The sequence below is a fragment of the Amia ocellicauda genome, chromosome 20 (assembly GCF_036373705.1).
Source record: "Amia ocellicauda isolate fAmiCal2 chromosome 20, fAmiCal2.hap1, whole genome shotgun sequence".
Lineage (NCBI taxonomy): Eukaryota > Metazoa > Chordata > Actinopteri > Amiiformes > Amiidae > Amia > Amia ocellicauda.
The window spans coordinates 20,759,391-20,776,105 of record NC_089869.1 but is presented as its reverse complement, the minus strand read 5'-3'; the positions used below and the strand labels follow the sequence as shown (position 1 = coordinate 20,776,105).

The window sequence follows — 16,715 nt, the reverse complement described above, 5'->3', positions numbered from 1 at the left end:
TAGTGTATGTGCGCTCACACTTACGAGCAAATATGCCCACGATTCGATGCATTAAAAGATGTGCGCAGATAGATTCAGAAGAAAACAAACACAAAACCAAACATCCCTCCCTTCGTACTCGTTCGGAAATCTGGCTGGGGACGTCCTGTTTGAGAGGCTCTGAGACACGCCAGAGTCCCCGTGTATCAGCTCAGTCCTGTGCTGTCCCAAAATGACACTTTCTTGCGTTTCTTGCAAGGAGGTAGGGAGGTGTGGTTCGGGCCCATTCTCGTGCACAGTGTTTGGATATAAAGAATGTGCTACAAGCTGTAAATTCGTATCGCTTGCGCTCAAGAAGTCATCAGTCAGAGTCAGTTGTGACACGTCTGAACACCACACACCTGGGTGCTGAATTTTGCTTTCCCATGTGAGTGGTGCTCCTGGAGCCAGGCGGCCAGGGAGGTGTGACAGGCCGGTGATAGACTACTGGCGATTGGGCTGGACAAGCATGGACGGTTTGTTTTCGGACAGAGATACAGTGAAATATTAGACTGTGGTGCAGGGGTGCCATCTGAAATAAAACTCCATTCTCAGCCAGGAGTGATCGTTCTTGGCTTTTTATTTGACTGAAAAGAAGAGCCTAGTCAGTCATCTATCTCATTACAGAGCAGGGTCTTTAACCAGAAAACGCACAATGATGATAAAATGGTGTGTGAAACTGCTCAGTGTCGTTTAGAAGCAGCCTGTGAAATCAGGCCTCCATATTTACAAAATGAGGAATAATACGGTCAAGTTTTTTTTGTTTCTGGTCAAGATGATGTCATTTGCACTTTGAAGAAGGAGACTGTTAGTTGTGTGTTCACTGAAATGTGTCGTTGATGTTGCTCCAGAAATAATCAACAAGTTCTGAAGTGTTTCCTCTTGTAAATGCATTTAGGTTGCTGAACAGCCAGAGGAAATTACCTTAATAGATATTATTACAATTCCTCACACAAAGTAAGACTTTCTCATCTTTTAAACATGACTAAAACCATCTAAAATGCATGACTATACCGCAAAGAATCACAAAGTTTGATGTCCATCGTTTATAAGTTCAAGATTTAAACAGTTTGATTAGAATTGCAAATCTGTATATGCAATATATCTATCTATATACATATACAGCCTCTGACACAAAAAGAACAGTAAGAAGTTTATATTTATGTCATATTGGATTTATTTAAAGAGAAGCCTTTTAGAACTGCTATTATCTCAGATTCTTTCAGCAAAAATCGATTCATAAATGTAATCTGAAAACCGGCGCTGGGAACGCACGGCACAATGAAACAGGCCGGAGCAGGAGGCCTCTTTATTTGGCCCGTAATCGTGTTATTTAGAATACCATTTGGGACTGATTAGGGTAAATGCTGCCTGTGCGCACTGGATCATCGTGCCGTTTAGACCCGCACACTGACGGAGCCGCACTAATAAAATGGATGGCCTCTGTCCCTCGCGCGTCACTCTGTTTGCCAAGTCTAGACAGCCCGGGGGGGAGCAGGGCCATGATATACAGTCGTCTCTTCACCGTTGGGTGTGTAATAGGAAGCTGAAACCAGGCTGGGACCAACCTTGGCAAGTTAGCATACATCTTCGAAACTCAGCAGGTCTGTGAGGATGGGGTCGGGAGTAACTTCCCTCCTGGGAAAGACAACAACACGCACCGAAATAAATCCACACATTGCTAGAGAAGACTGGACGACAACAACCACGTTTCAAACTGACACTTGGGGTTATTTTCTGCTTTATTAGTACTTCCTGCGATGTAGGACGTGAGCTCGTCTGACCCCTGGTAGCCTATTCACATGTCCTGCCCCCTGCTGGATGTGGAGCAGATTGTTAAAGGCCAGTGAACCTCCCTGTAAAGTATGATCATAATTAACGTGTTTGTCATCGAGGATTTTAATAAAATCATGATCTTTCATGATTTATGGGTTTGTTAGATTGCCAGATAGTGTCAATTAAGGCTCTGAGGGAAATCCGCTATCTGTAAGTACAGCAATGAAAAGTCACAGATACTCTTATAGAGTTCTTGTTGGTCCAAAAAGCTTGCGGTATTCTTTTGTGTTAATTGTTTTGTGTTTTTCAATTAAGAAATTGCTTAAAAACTGTGCTTTTTCATACTATTTACGTTTAAAACTATTTAAAAAAAAAAAGTAAAATTTTTGGTGTTATATTATTTAGACGCTTGATATGAATCTGGAACCAGGATGAAATAATAATGGCTAAAATAACATCAAAGCCATTGGCATAGAACCAGTAATTAATGTTCTCCTAATTTCCACATAATATCCTACACACACATGTAATCTGTTGTTGCTGAGCCATCGTTTAAAAGGTGCAAACTAATATTTAAAAGAACAAAGTTGTTGTGAATAAACAATCAAATGTATTCTTTCGATGCTTTTTAATATTATTTCAACTTTCCTAAAGAATCATCTTCTGCATTAGTATTTTGGCAGATTTTTGAGAACAGAGAGATGTTAAAGTCTGACGGATGTTTATTCGTTTATCAGTTTAAATTCAGTCCCAGAATGCCTGGCACATATGGACGCACTGAAGAATCGCATCCAGTCTTTCATCTGTGTTTGTAAACGTACAACAACAGCAAACACACACGATGCAAGACAAAATGTGAAAACTTAAAATCCAAAGTGTAATACCTTTCTTCCCATTTTGACTTAGTCAGCATCTTGTTTTCCCGCACATCCCCCCAGCAACCTCACCTAATTCTCACTTATCTTTTACCCTTAAACACACCCAAGTATTCACTAGTCTTGAACACTAAAGCCTGGAATGAAAGGCCAGACTCCTTATTTGTCGTATGTAGAACAAGATAAGACCGTTTGCAATACGCTTGTTGGCATTTAAATACATTTTTTTTTTTTATCTTCTCTGTATCACTCAGACCAGTTTCTTAATGTGGAGGAAAGACTCAGTTTATACTGTGCTTAACCGGGTTCCTGTCACTCTTGTCTTGAAACATCACAGAGTAACAATAGTGGCCAAGAAAAAATAAAGCACACTTTCGAGCAGTGAATTTTGTCAGCCCAAACCTGGTCACCCTCGCTATTATCAAATCACCCCTGTCATGTGACTGGGCAGCCTCGACAATGCGCTTGAGTGATGGGGAAAGATAGAAATGGTAGCTAATGAATGGAGGGTTTGAGAAATGCATGGCTTCAACATACAGGTGGGTAATTGTTAGCTTTATCGCCTCTCCCCATTAATTGTTATAATTACTCTTGTTGCTGGTAATATGCGCCAGATAGGGGATGACGAGTTTCAGCATTCACACCCACCTCCAGAGTTTGCTCTGCGATAAGTTTGTGAGCGTAGCTATCGTGAGTATTAATCATTCTGTTGAAAGTGGCATTGTATTGTTTGTCGTTGCATTAGCCTGTCATGTAATCTATGGTTGTCGTAAAGGAAAACCTGCCAGCCAGCACATCCACTTTGCGTTTTGTCCTCGGGCAGGGCAGAGTGGAAATGATTCGTGGACCGGTCGCTGTAGGGCAGTGCTCGTGTGTGTTGACAGATGGGGGACTTCAGACCCCAATGACACAGTGAGATGTGATTCAGTAGGTCTGCACACTGGGTTTTATTGGATTATTTTGTAGTTTTAGTTTTATTTACTGCACAGCTGGACATTAGAGTTTAGATTCCAATGATTTGTACGTTAAATTAATTTGCGGAGTTACGGAAATTTGTCCGTAAAATTTCTAATGTATCCCATTCTGAATAACTCAAGACAATAATTGTGTAACCTTCCATGTCTCATAGGACGTCTGCTTATTAGGTTTGCTTTACAGCGTGATTTATAATTATCGCTTAACAGGATGAAGGCTGTAATTGCAAATCCAATCCTGGTATTTGTTTTCAAGTATAAAGCGATTATGTCAAAGAAACAAATCTTTGGTTTATATATGGAGAAGATCCTCAAATGTTATAGAAACAATGTAACCTGCACTTTCCTATGCTACCCCATGTCCTGGTGATACAGATCCGATACATTACAGATCGACAGCTTTATTTGCTCCATTCACAACCCTTTGTGTACCCTCGCTCCCCTCTGTCATCCTAGTGTGCTATATTCTTGTTCTTTTATTTGTGCATGTGAAATTACTTTTATCATACTTTTAGCATGAGTAAAAAAGCATTTCCTCGTGGTTAAAATGCCATTAAAGCTAATTGGCTTGTTTACAAAGCTGTACCTCCGGCCATGTTTACCTACTTTGCCGTACGCTGCATGCATGCCTGATGGAGTCCTTTTCCCCTCCTCCTAAACCCATCCCCTTCACCTCGTCCTATTAAGACCCTTGACCCTGCTATTAACGTGGTCGCCATGGCATGACTGTAACATTTGCAAGTAGCAGCTGTTTAACACATTGTACTCTAACAGCGCTGTTTGCCGGACCTGTGTTTACCTTGCTGATTTGCTGCAAATGAGACTCCTATCATGGCTGGCTTGCTCTGAGAAAGCTAATTCGAACGTGTTTGCGTTTTACCAACCTGTCACTAAATCTGATGGATGTTGAGGCGGGCACAGCCAAGTAGCGTTGGCCTCTTTTGACAAACTTGGCCATCTGACTTAATCCTGGACAATCACAGAGGCAACACAAAAGACCTAGTGTATATTAACTGATTTGTGCCTTACCTTTGTGAGGGATTGTTTTAAAATAATGTGCACGTCTTCATGGATATTTTCTCCCATTTGATAATCATGGGAGCATGAAGCTAAATTATACATTTCTAGCTAGCTAACTATATGGAGGGTTTTATTCTAAATTGAGCACTTTTTTGGCTGAAAATTGTGTGTGCTTCAGAAGAATTGGAATGGTATGTGTCTTGTCTTTTTGTTTTTGCATTTTAAGTTAATGTTTGTATTACTACCTGCAGATGCTTTATTTCCGGTAAACCAAGCCCTGCTCAGTGTGGATAGCAACAAAGTGCAGTATGTGTTTTAAACGCAGAAAATGTCCATCTCTTTCATGTGTACCCTGCTGCAAATTTCACAGCTACAAATTGGATCCACCAAAGAGCTTTGGTCTATGTATTTATTTCTAAAAAAAAAAAAAAACCTGTGACACACACCGTGCTTCGTGGTGGCACTGAAGTAACAAATTGAATTCTCATAATGTAAATCTGCCTCAGTTTGATGAGGTGTAAAGGGTACTTAAATCACTGTATTGTTCCACTAGTTTCCAATACATTTTTTCTTGGATGTTTGCCATAGTTAATCTCTTTTTGATGGCAGTGTAGCTTGTAAGCCCATTTGACGGAACTTCGTCGCTCGGCTCTGTTCTCTCACATCGTGGTTCACGGTGAATACGTTTGTTTTTTCCGTGTGCAGTTCCTACGTGCTGCTTCTTTCACAGGTTAGTGAGATGTGTACGGCTGGCTAGATTCAGTCACAGTTCTCTTGAAGGTGTGTTGTGTGATGGGCGTTAGAAGACGCGTGTATATCAGACACGCGCAGACGCAGTCATACGTTGCTTCTCCGTCGGTGTTGCAATGTGCAGCGGAGAACCGTAGTGCGGATGCAGTTTGTCCACAGAGCTGGTCTGGTTTCTGTGCTCTGAGTGTCATCTAATAATTTTCTCTTCAGCATCATGTCTCCTTTCCCATTCCTGTACCTCATTCATCTCCAGACCAGTCGTACTTCCCCTCAATTAGCTATTTGGAATGCAGCCCAATTACGTACTCAATATGTTAGCTGGTTGTGGTGTAAATATTCTCAGTTAAAAAAGGTTTTAGCATATTAATGTGCAGTTTCTAACACATCTGCGTCCAAGAAGATTGTCTACTCTCAATTGCTGAATAGGGAGGGTTAAATCTCCCAATAAACTCCCCACAAAATGTAGAAACTATTTAAACAAAACGATTAACGTAAAAGATTTCAAAAATGGAGGGCAAATCACGTCACTTTGTTTTCTGTCCAACTTGACATGTTCTGTGTTTCATTCTAACCAGCTATCCCTACAGTGAAGACAGCAGTCAAGGGAAGCAGTACATGAACACCAGATGCCCTGCATGGTGCGATCGGATTTTACTGTCCTCTTCTGCAAAGGACCTTGTTTTAAAAGTGAGTATGGAGAGGAACCGTGCACGGCCGTGTAAGTCCACTACTCGACAACACAACAAGGGCTGTTTCGTTCAATAGGAAGTCAGTGTCACCCCCCTATGTCACTATAAGCATCACAGTGCCAACTTGCTCAGGGTTTTTCCAGTGTTGTACAGGATTTTCTTCAGTGATATAGATGCAGCTTGTCAAGACGTGTTTCCGTTTCCGCAGTATAGCGTTATATATAAAGACATTCCCTGTGATTTATCATGCTCCTCAAGAGGGAATTAAATACCAATAAAAGGCCAATATTTCCACGAGTATTATCCATAAAGCGTCACTCACAGTAAGAGTATTAAATATTCTCTATACGAGTCAAGAGAGATTAGTGGGTTTCATCTGAACATCCAATTGGTCTCTGTGTGCTGCTTTATTCAGGGGGACAATCTCACAATTACAGAGTTGACTACGCGGAGCAGATACTCGACACTCGTTATTGTGACTGTCACAGAGTGGGGAACTGGCTTCTTCCCTGATTACAATATTCTGTGCGATCATGCCAGCTTCCCAGATGGAAATGAAGTCCGTGTGAATATTCATATAGAGTTAAGCTAAAACTACACACTCAGTATGTATCCAGATACTTAGCGAATGCCAAGACTGATTAATTTATCTGAAGAGCATTATCTGGCTGACCTGCTGCTATCCTGCTTAAATGAATGAATTAATAATAATAGTAAATATTAATATTGTTATTATTATTTTCAATTTTCAGATTTTGTGCCTCCTTTAAATAGACTTACAAGTGGCTTGTCATATAAAAAAATATGAATGTCATTATTTTCTTCAAAGTAGCATAAGCAAATCAGAACCAAAATAAAACAAAAGTATAGTCTTTGTAAATTCAAATGATTTTCTTAAATAGCTAATTTCAAATATTAACGTTACTTTTCCACATAGAGGTTTGAGAAAATTAAATAGCATGTAAACAACAATGTATCTTTACTTGCAGGTTCTTGTCAGTTTAAAGTTCTCTTTAAAACAAATTAGTGGAGAACTTTCAATAAATCTGATAATCACCATTTACACTTTATAATAAAATGTTATCTAAATAACTTTATAATTAACATGTTTTATTTTTATTTTTTAACTCAATATAAAATCTTGTAAATTACTAACCTGGCATTATAGCTAAATAGACAATTTACCTTTTTTGTTTTTTCATCAAACTAAAATGTAAACACATTAAGCATTAAATATTGGCAATCCATATAAATGGATCTAGTTGTTATTCTTCTTCACTTTATTTAATTGTTTAGATCTGTAAGAGGAGGCATTTAAAACATCTAGCAAAGCAGGACAGAGGTAGAAAACAGTACAAGAGATCCCTCGCCTATATATCGCCTAACTCCGCGTATCACTTCAATCTATAGTCGGCCGTTAGAGGAGTGCGTAATTGCTTGTAATGGAGGGCCCGGCAGAGGTATACGGCCCTAATGTGTGAATCTCCACAAATTAGCTCACAGCGCATTGAGCGCCACACACTAGGCGTTACAGATTGTACAGACATGGGGCTGTAAACAGCCTTCACGCGGCATCATCTATCATGGCACGGTCCGTTAACTCGCCATCATGTTATTTTCTGCTTTCTGAGCCCTAACACAGCAAAGGTTGCCCACTGCCAGGGTGCCGCGCCGCCAGCTGAGAGCATGCGGTAATGAATGCTCAGCGAAGTGTGTGCTTGTTTCTGCTTGCGCGCTGCTGTAATTTGTTTATCTGTCTAAAGATTATGCAGCCCGAAAATCCACAATTTTATGCTGCCTTTGTAAATTATCAAGTCCCGTTTGATGAATGTATCCCGGTTTCCGAAGGCAGTGGCACGATGATCTCAAAATATATTGGAAAGTGCTGATGCATACAATAGCAAAGGTAATATTTATATTTCAATGCAGGCACTGGCACAGTTGTAGCCGTGACCTTAGCCTCCCTTATTGGTTTGAAGTTAATTTCAATTTAAGTTTATAGTTCATTTTCTTCCCTCTTTTTTTTTTTCTTTTTTAAATGGCAGCCCATCTCACCTAGTCATACTCGATCGCATGCAGCCTGGAGACTTTTATCTAAAGGATATTTAAAAACTCTTTAGTTCAACCAGAATGTGATTTATTTTCCAAACGCCTAAGATTCTCGACATCATTTTACACGACTTTTGGTGTTATTTTAACATTCCGATTTACAGATAATTAATCCAGGTTGTCATTCATATAAAAGCATTTTTTGCGGATTTGATCTTTTTATTGTTTTGGTGTTTTTCTTTTCTTATAATGTGTTATATTAACTTTGATGAAACGCACATATTACACTGCGCTTCAATGTACGAGGGTCCAATATGTTTTCCTAATTAAATTCAATGAAATTGCTGTAAACAAAAATCGCCTTTATTGTGATTTGCTTTTCAGCAAATTTCAGCGGATTTTTCAGCGGAACTTCTGGAAAATAACTGAAAAAATATGAGCACTTATTCAGAATCTAACTCCACCCCAGAATATTTGTTTGAAAGTTAATAATGATTTCTGCTGATTGTCTTAAAAAATGTTGTCCAGCTGACGTCACTGAAATGCCATTATGTTGAGAATGTGATGCATTTAATTTTTTTTGTTTTTTTTTGTTTTATCTTTTTGGTTACAGCCAGAAAATGATGAGAAAGCTGTGATATATGATAATATAGGAGCCAACGTGTGTATGGGGGATCACAAGGTAAAATCAACACCTTTACTTTCTTTTGGTTTTCCTTTTTTTTTTTCTCCTCAGATAAAGTTGTCACATTAAGTTAAAATAAACAATTACCACTCTTCACTTCAGATTTAATATTAGAATTTGTCTCTCAGAGTGATAACTATAGGTTATATAATAAGTCACAACTATATGGTAACTATAAAAATAAATAAAATCTCTTGACATGTACAAAAAACACCTTTTGTGAGTTTTGATGATTGTAGAGTGCAATAAGTTTATAATTTAACGTAACTAACCAAATAGGAAAGACCATTGTAAGTATATTTAATTGCAATCAAAAATCATAAAAAAAATTATATTAATAATGATGACGAAAAACTTTCAAAACATTTTCTATAATACTACTTTTTATTCACATTTTTGTTTAGTTTTCTAATATTTTACTCTTTGATATCATGAAAAACACCAAATATAAAAGGACATATTTTTTTCCTAATGTCTTCACACCAACTCACAAACATTTTTATTGCTCTTCAGTTTATATTTGCAGTCCAAATATAGCAAAAGGTACCTGCAACTGAAATAGTGGTGACAGTCACATTTTCTAACTGGGTTTCAATTACACAAATCTCTTTTTGTTTCATTTCTCAGACATCGTGGTTCAAATGTAATTGTTTCAATGAAATGTTCAAACCACAAAAATATAGTATGAATATCCAGGATTAATCCAATTTCATCACTTTCATTTTAATTATCGAGTTTTAGAATGAAATTGTAAAGACACTTATTTACAGCCTTTGATTTGTTTAATTTGATACATTTTAAGTGGTGCAGATTGTTACAATTCTTCTCCTTTTCTGCCTCTTCCCCCCAGCCTGTTTTCCTGTCGTTTCGAATAGCTGCAGGGGCAGGTAAACCTAATGCAAATAAGCACAAGTGTTGTGTCGTGCAGTGATGTTGTGGTAAATATTTTTTATTATTATTTTCCTCTATTTATTTTTTGGGGATGACTCACTTGGGAAGTCACGAGAAAACCCTGAAGGCTTTTAAATGTGAGTAGTCTTTCAATCGACAGGGAAACGCTGCCAACGGGGAGAGAAGATTTTATGAGAAACGACCCTCTGAGAAGCTGCGAAAGAGACACGAAGGAAACCCCAGTAGAAGAAAAAACTGAAAATGTTTTCCAACTTTACAACCGTACCGATGAACGGAGTCCTCAACGCCACATTTAGACTGCTGATCGTACACAATGCTTCAACATCTGGACTCTGCTCAGAAAGGCCTCACATACCTCACTGTCTTGTATGTCCCTGTGACCGAACGGAAACGTGGAATATTTTTGTGTCACAGCTCTGTTGCCAAAACTCTAATAGATATCAGAAATACTACGTATTTTAGATACCATATTTACAACTTTTTAGATATGCCTCTACATAGAAGATATCTCCATAGGTAAGGTGTATAAAAGTGCAATGCAAAAGTTGTATATCTATATTAGTAGGTTTATTTGTACATTGGATTGTATAAGTAGAGGTATCAGCAGTTTTTGTGCAGTCTTATTTACTGACCAAGGTTTGCGGTCCTGTGTTAGAATAGATAGGTATTTTCATTTCTTAAGTTTATTTTTTATTTTATTTTTCCTGTACTGATTTATGTGTGTACTACACTCTGCCATGTTTCATGGTTTTGAATCACAGATCAGCTGCTTCTCATTTTATATACTTTTAAAAGAAAAACTAATTTATAAATTTTACCAAAATTGTATGCTAAAATAAGTATACCTTCCAATATGGCTGCTTGGGTGTGCCATCAGCTGATAGCATCTATAAATCTAGCCGTTTTTAAATATTCAACTAACCTGATTTCTATATCGAAGGGTATTTAGCAGTGCCATTGATAATGCAAGTATATAAGATTGTTTATCATATATAGCAGTCTCACTTTGTTATTATTCTTATTCTAACTTATTTCTATGTAATAATATTATGGTTCTGAATGTGAAGTTTATAGATAGGCTTGGGTATCTTTTAAAAAAAAATTGTAAACTGTTTTGTCTATTTTTGTTACTGCATAATGGTGCCAAGTATTGTATACTGAAACAATAATATTGTGGGAGACATCATAACATAGTTTAGTCTGACTGTAGGTAAAAGTCTGCTTAATTATAAATTGTACATATTCAAATGCCAGAAAAAAATAAGGAATAAATGCGGTTTAATTTTTGTATGTAGCTGTTTACAACCTTTAGTGTTATGTTGCAAATAATTTTCTATCGTCGCTCTTTACAACATTAAGAAGTGATTAGAGTCTGTTGATGAAACACAAATGTTTCTTTTATTGATTTAATTTAGTACACTACAGAGTTCACAGACTGTGTGATGGCATTAGATTGATGCTTGATTTTTTTTTTTTTATATATATATAAATCACTACGAGTGGAAATCATTTTGTGTCTGCCGGCAAAATTTATGTTGTCTTGAAAGTGTGATTTGGGTTTTTAGACAAACATGCTTGTAAAGTTCTCTGCACATCTCATGTAACAATGTGCCAACGTCTCACTATATTCACACTTTTCTCTTCGAGCAAATAGAGATTCTACCCCCTGAACTATATGGCCTCTAGAGTAGGTTCTTTAGTTCTGAAGCAATAAAACCCATAGAAGTCAAACTGTGTCTTTTTTTATTCAAGTGTCGATTCTGTTTGTTACTTCCAATAAGTGAAAGATGCTTCTTACTAAAATCTGTCAAAACTGGAACTTTTTCCCCCTTTTTAAAAAAAATCCCTCACAATTAAATGTTAACCCTCTTTGTTAAATATGAAAAATGTAGCCCATTGACCCAGCAGAGAGAAGAACAAGTATATGTTATGCCCATGTTATCTCTGTGACATTGAAAATCTAATTTGAAATGTCTGTAATTTGCAGCAAATTCGATTTCACCATAAGTACCTTCAGAAACGAAACATAGACCACAAACATAAAGAGCTGTAACAACCTGATGGTTTATAGGCTTTTGTACCGTCGAGGGAGATGCAATATACTGGTAAACTAATGGAAAATGTTTCGTTTTATTCGTCAATTGTAACTACATTCTTTATGAGCCTATTGCCTTGTAGAATTGTAAATTCAATTGTGCAGTTCCTTAAAGAGAAATTTAATTTAACAAGTTCTATTTAGATCGTCAGGTAACATTTTGTCCGTTAATTCTATTCTTTTCATCTTTAAAAATTACAGCTTTATATTATTTTACTTATTCGGGAAATTATAAAGGAGAATTTGAACGAATAAAAGACATCTATATATGTGTGTGTGTGTGTGTGTGTGCGCGCGTATATATGTTAAGACTAAAATATTTTATTACACTGGTCAGTAACGTTTTCAAAATTAAAATTCAAGCGAACAACTGGCTAAGAACCGATGTTGGGCTTGAAACGTGAAAATTAATGTAATATATGCCTCAACAAATGTTGCCATACTTTGCAACAGACAAAAATTATCATAATGGTAAAATACAATTATTATAATACGTGTACACAAATAAAATGTCTCCTATCCGAAATGTCCGTTTAATTACAGTAATCGTTAGGGTAGAGAGCAGCCTGCTGGGGGGCTTGCGTGTCAGGGTTGGTTTATCATTCGTTTGGGTGGTCTTCTTGAGTGTCTTCAAATGACCACTATTTGTAGTGATGTGTGTGTCAGGGGTTCAGTGTTGTGATTTTGCGGATGTTTTGGCATTACTGAAAATATGAACTAGTTAGCATATGTAAAGTGATATTTAGCAACTCCGTGTTTAATTCGTTAGATTGAATGTAATGTAACAGCGTTCATTTAAAAACTGACATTTTCACTTAAAGTATTAAGGGACATAGTGTGATCGTTTATTTATTTTTGTTTAAAATCACATGTGGAATTGCAACAGATGTGTATCGGTAATAGGATAAATTCATAAATGATCCTGTATAATGGCCTACATTTAATATATTGTTTCATATTATAAACTAAAATCTTTTGGTCGCAAAGTGAAGAATTAAAATCTTAATACAGCATCACTCTTTTACTTTGAAATAATAAAATTATTATTATTATTATTATTAAAAGACAGGTGGTATTGAAGTCGAATTGCAGTGGATAATATAATTAAAATCTCCGTGCTGTCGTAAGTGTAATATTATTAGATAGTATATATAAATTAAAATGTGTCCTTTCATAAGCAGTTTATATGTATTTCATAATTTAATTCAAATACATTTCAGTGCAAATCTCGCATTTATATACTGTTAAGATTGAGTAAATATTTAGGCTCACCAAAATAATTAAACCATATATATATATATATATATATATATATATATATATATATATATATATATATATATATATATATATATATATATATATATATATATATATATAAAGGTTTAATTATTTTGGTGAGCCTAAATATTTACTCAATCTTAACAGTGTGTGTATGTATGTATATATATATATATATATATACATACAATGTTAATTTTCCTCCGTATAATTTTAAATACACAATCGGATATTATTATTATCATCAGCATCAACAATAAGTCATATTAATAACTAGGCTGCATCTCGAACTATGCCAATAAAACACCCAAATAAGATATTTTTTAAAACAAAAGGTTGTTAAATAATTTATTGATAATACAAAGTTTTTTTTTCTTTCCAACTCGTGGAAGCAATAATATTCTCTTATTCCAACATAAAACAATTTTTCCAGTTTTGCCTATTTCTGTTCGATGAGGTAAAAACATAAATTCCTTCATATGGTAAAAATCTGCCGCAGTGGAAAAGGTTAAAGTATTCTTTTTACATTATAATATACAACACCATTTTTACATCGACCATGTGGGTGGACTTTATACAAAACCAAGTCAAAGATCTGAATCTGATTGTTAGATGCCCGAGTCCTGTCAAATAAAATAAAATAAAATGCCTGGGGGGAAAATAATAAAATATGGAATTGGGGGAGGAAAAAAAAGAATAAAAATGCATTCCATAACCTGTATACCAGCGTTTACTTACATAACTTACTTGGTAGAAAATATATACATCTCACATACATCTGTACAACACATCACTGATCACACCAAGTTGCATGTTGTCTTTTTGAAACATTGTATACCCTGGTTAAATGAGCCCGGGAGCGGCACCCTCGCAGATGTCCCATCCCGGTGCGGGGCGGTGCGGTGCGGTGCGGGGCGGTGCGGGGCGGCCCGGCCGGTGCGCTGCTCTCACAACGTGTCCGAGCTCGTACTGCAGGGGCTGAGCAGCGACAGGTTGGTGGCCTTGTGCTTCTTCAGCAGCCTGGTGATCTTCTCGTCGTCCGAGTTGGGGTCCAGAGGTCTGTTGTACTCCTCGTCATCCTCATTGTCCGAGCTCTCCTTCATCTTCTCCGTCTCCGAGTCGTGCTTCTTCTTGGCCGAGGCCATTTCCGCGGCGTGCCTCTTCCTCCACTTGGTCCTCCTGTTCTGGAACCACACCTGCGGGAGGCAGGCCACAGATCAGACCCACCATCATCATCATCACCATCATAAAGCACAGTCTGCGACATGGAGACCCGCAGTCGCTGAGAAATGACACCCCATGTCGCAAACACACCCGACAGGCAATTATTTCACCAATGTAAACATAGATCTTCTCCTCATAATTATGTATGTCAACCTATTTCAAAGGCACTTCAGTTATTATTTTAGCGAATCTGAATACTTTTCTATTATTTACAACTAGCCCAGTCTAATCATATAAAGAATAGGCCCAATAACACTATAATAATACTACTACTAATAATAATAGCCTAATTATTATTATAGGCCTAATCAGAATAATAATAATAAGAAGAATCGAATTCAGAAACCTTCCTGAAACTGAAAACCAACTTGCTATCCATACTTTTCTATTCCCAGTCTTTCCCACTTCGACCAGCTGCACAGCTCTCACCTTGACCTGGCTCTCGGTCATGCCCAGGGAGTAGGCCAGCCTGGCTCTCTCCGGCCCGGCCAGGTACTTGGTCTGCTCGAAAGTTTTCTCCAGCGCGAAGATCTGCTGGCCTGAGAAAGTGGGCCGGGAGTGCTTCTTCTTGCCGTCCTTGTCCAGCACCATGTTCGTCTGCCCTGGAGCCAGTAAAGAGACGGGCAGGTTATTCTCTCGTTTCATTGTAACATTACGCAGCGATTATACTCCCACTATCACTTTATTTCAGTGCATTCCTCACTGATCACACACACTGATCTCTGGCATTTTAAAAACTCAAACAATAATCAGAATAATCTCACTTTGTCCCAGAGCACTGCCTTTGAAAATAAATATGTGCACTTTTATCCAAATGATTGCCTGGATATTTATCTGTAGCCTATATATTCCCGACTCTATTGCACACATACATAAATACGTACAATCTAACTATCTCTATGTATATATCTCTATGTGTGTTAGCGTATGTGTATGCTATTGATATATATAGTTATCTATCTATCGCTTTTTCTAATCTACAGCTTCCATTTAATGAAAACCAGGAGCAAAGCCTGCGTGCACTATTTTGTTTCCAGTCTCAGGGAAAGTTTGCATGGCCTCCTTCACTGCCCTGCCATTAAACTCGTCTGCTGGCCTTTCTCAAGCACAGTCTCCCTCCTGCGCTGCGCTGCGCTGCGCCCCGGCCTGCTCCTCCTCCCCCCGGCGCCACACGCCATCCTGCGCATCTCTTACCCGGACAGGGCACCCGCGGGTCCCGCCAGGGCGACCCCTGCATCACGCCGGGCCAGAATATGGGGGCCCTCCCGGGCAGCTCGGTCAGCGGCTTGGGGTAGCGGGACACGGCGGCCGGGTTGAAGTACATCCCTGCCGAGGTGGCCAGTCCATTGATCCTGGGAAGCCCGGAGAGCAGGTTGCCGGCCGTGGCCAGAGGTCTCCCCAAGATGTCACTAATCCCGTGGGGCGTCCCCAGGGGGATCTGCGTGTTGAGGCCGGCGAGCGACGGCGCCTTGAACCCCGAGGGGCTCTGCAGCGCGTAGGGGAACAGCGACGTCTTCATCTCGGCCATGTTGTGCAGAGCTGCCAGCGGCGTGCTGCCCAGGACGAAGGCGCTCTGGCGGTTGGTCTCCATCTGCCCCACCGCTAACATGGGTGGGCATGCACCACCCAAAGCCCCCAGGCTGGAAGAAACAGCCCCGGCGCCGGCTCCCGCAGGGCAGGGGAGGCTGAGCTCAAGCCGGGCAGCTGCTGTCACTGGCCGCTGTCAACTTCGGGCGCCCGGCAGGAAAGTTTCCAGAAGGAATGGATACAAAGCAAGGAAACAGAAATGGAAATAAAGTTGTAAGGTGCGGGCAGACGGACACTGGTGTCCCGCATGGGTATCCACTCGGCCGGCGGCGATCAGAGGGGCTGTGCGGTGCTGGCGGCGCTGGCCATGGGGCAGGACTGTGCGGGGCGATTGACTCCAGCTGAGAAGAGACCGTGCGGGATGCGCTGATAACCGCACTGCCACCTGCGGGAACGGGGCTCCCATTGGAGGAGCCACCTGCTGCTCCGGCTCGCCCATTGGCTGAGCGGGAGTCGGGGCGCTCTGCGATCCCATTGGCCGTCACCGAGTGAGGGCGCTTTCGGATGCCATTGGCCGAGGCGGCGGCAGGGCGCGCTGTGATTGGTGCGCCGGCTGGGACCCTTTGCGGGCGCGTCACTCGCACAGAGGAGGACTCGGCGGAGGTCTGGTGGCACCTCTGATAATGATGCCGTCTGCCATCGGAGTCATTGTTTTAAGATCTGACCAAAAAAAAAAAGATATATTTACTTTTGTAACCAATGACCGCAGACAAAGTAAGTGCGTTAACCTGGATAAAAATATGCTAGATAGGGGTTTGATAGCAGCAAGTGAGTAGAATA

General features: G+C 39.3%; 2 protein-coding genes across 6 annotated transcripts in view; one reads left to right on the top strand and one right to left on the bottom strand.

Annotated features, from left to right (window-relative positions):
• inpp5a (inositol polyphosphate-5-phosphatase A) overlaps nt 1-11,479 on the top strand; it is a 117,692-nt gene extending 106,213 nt beyond the window's left edge. Inside the window, exons 13-16 of one of the 5 annotated variants that reach the window (XM_066693120.1) lie at nt 5,989-6,100; nt 8,765-8,833; nt 9,687-9,723; nt 9,873-11,479. In XM_066693120.1, coding sequence (XP_066549217.1) covers nt 5,989-6,100; nt 8,765-8,833; nt 9,687-9,723; nt 9,873-9,922 — 268 coding nt within the window. In that variant the 3' untranslated portion in view covers nt 9,923-11,479. The other 4 variants (XM_066693123.1, XM_066693121.1, XM_066693122.1 and 1 more) reach the window with 4 other exon arrangements.
• Nucleotides 11,480-13,443: 1,964 nt separating this feature from the next.
• Nucleotides 13,444-16,354, bottom strand: nkx6.2 (NK6 homeobox 2). Its single transcript, XM_066693595.1, has 3 exons — nt 15,543-16,354; nt 14,778-14,950; nt 13,444-14,320 (listed from the first exon to the last, which is right to left on the bottom strand). The coding sequence occupies exons 1-3, from the start codon at nt 15,955-15,957 to the stop codon at nt 14,072-14,074; spliced, it is 837 nt and encodes a 278-aa protein (XP_066549692.1). The 5' UTR covers nt 15,958-16,354; the 3' UTR covers nt 13,444-14,071.
• Nucleotides 16,355-16,715: the final 361 nt, after the last annotated feature.

Excerpts from the sequence above, each read along its gene's own strand:
- nkx6.2 (XM_066693595.1), bottom strand. The coding sequence starts at position 15,957 with ATGTTAGCGGTGGGGCAGATGGAGACCAACCGCCAGAGCGCCTTCGTC. Across the intron at positions 14,951-15,542 it reads CCCGCGGGTGCCCTGTCCGG|GGCAGACGAACATGGTGCTG; the intron begins GTAAGAGATGCG and ends TACTGGCTCCAG. Across the intron at positions 14,321-14,777 it reads TGACCGAGAGCCAGGTCAAG|GTGTGGTTCCAGAACAGGAG; the intron begins GTGAGAGCTGTG and ends TGCCTCCCGCAG.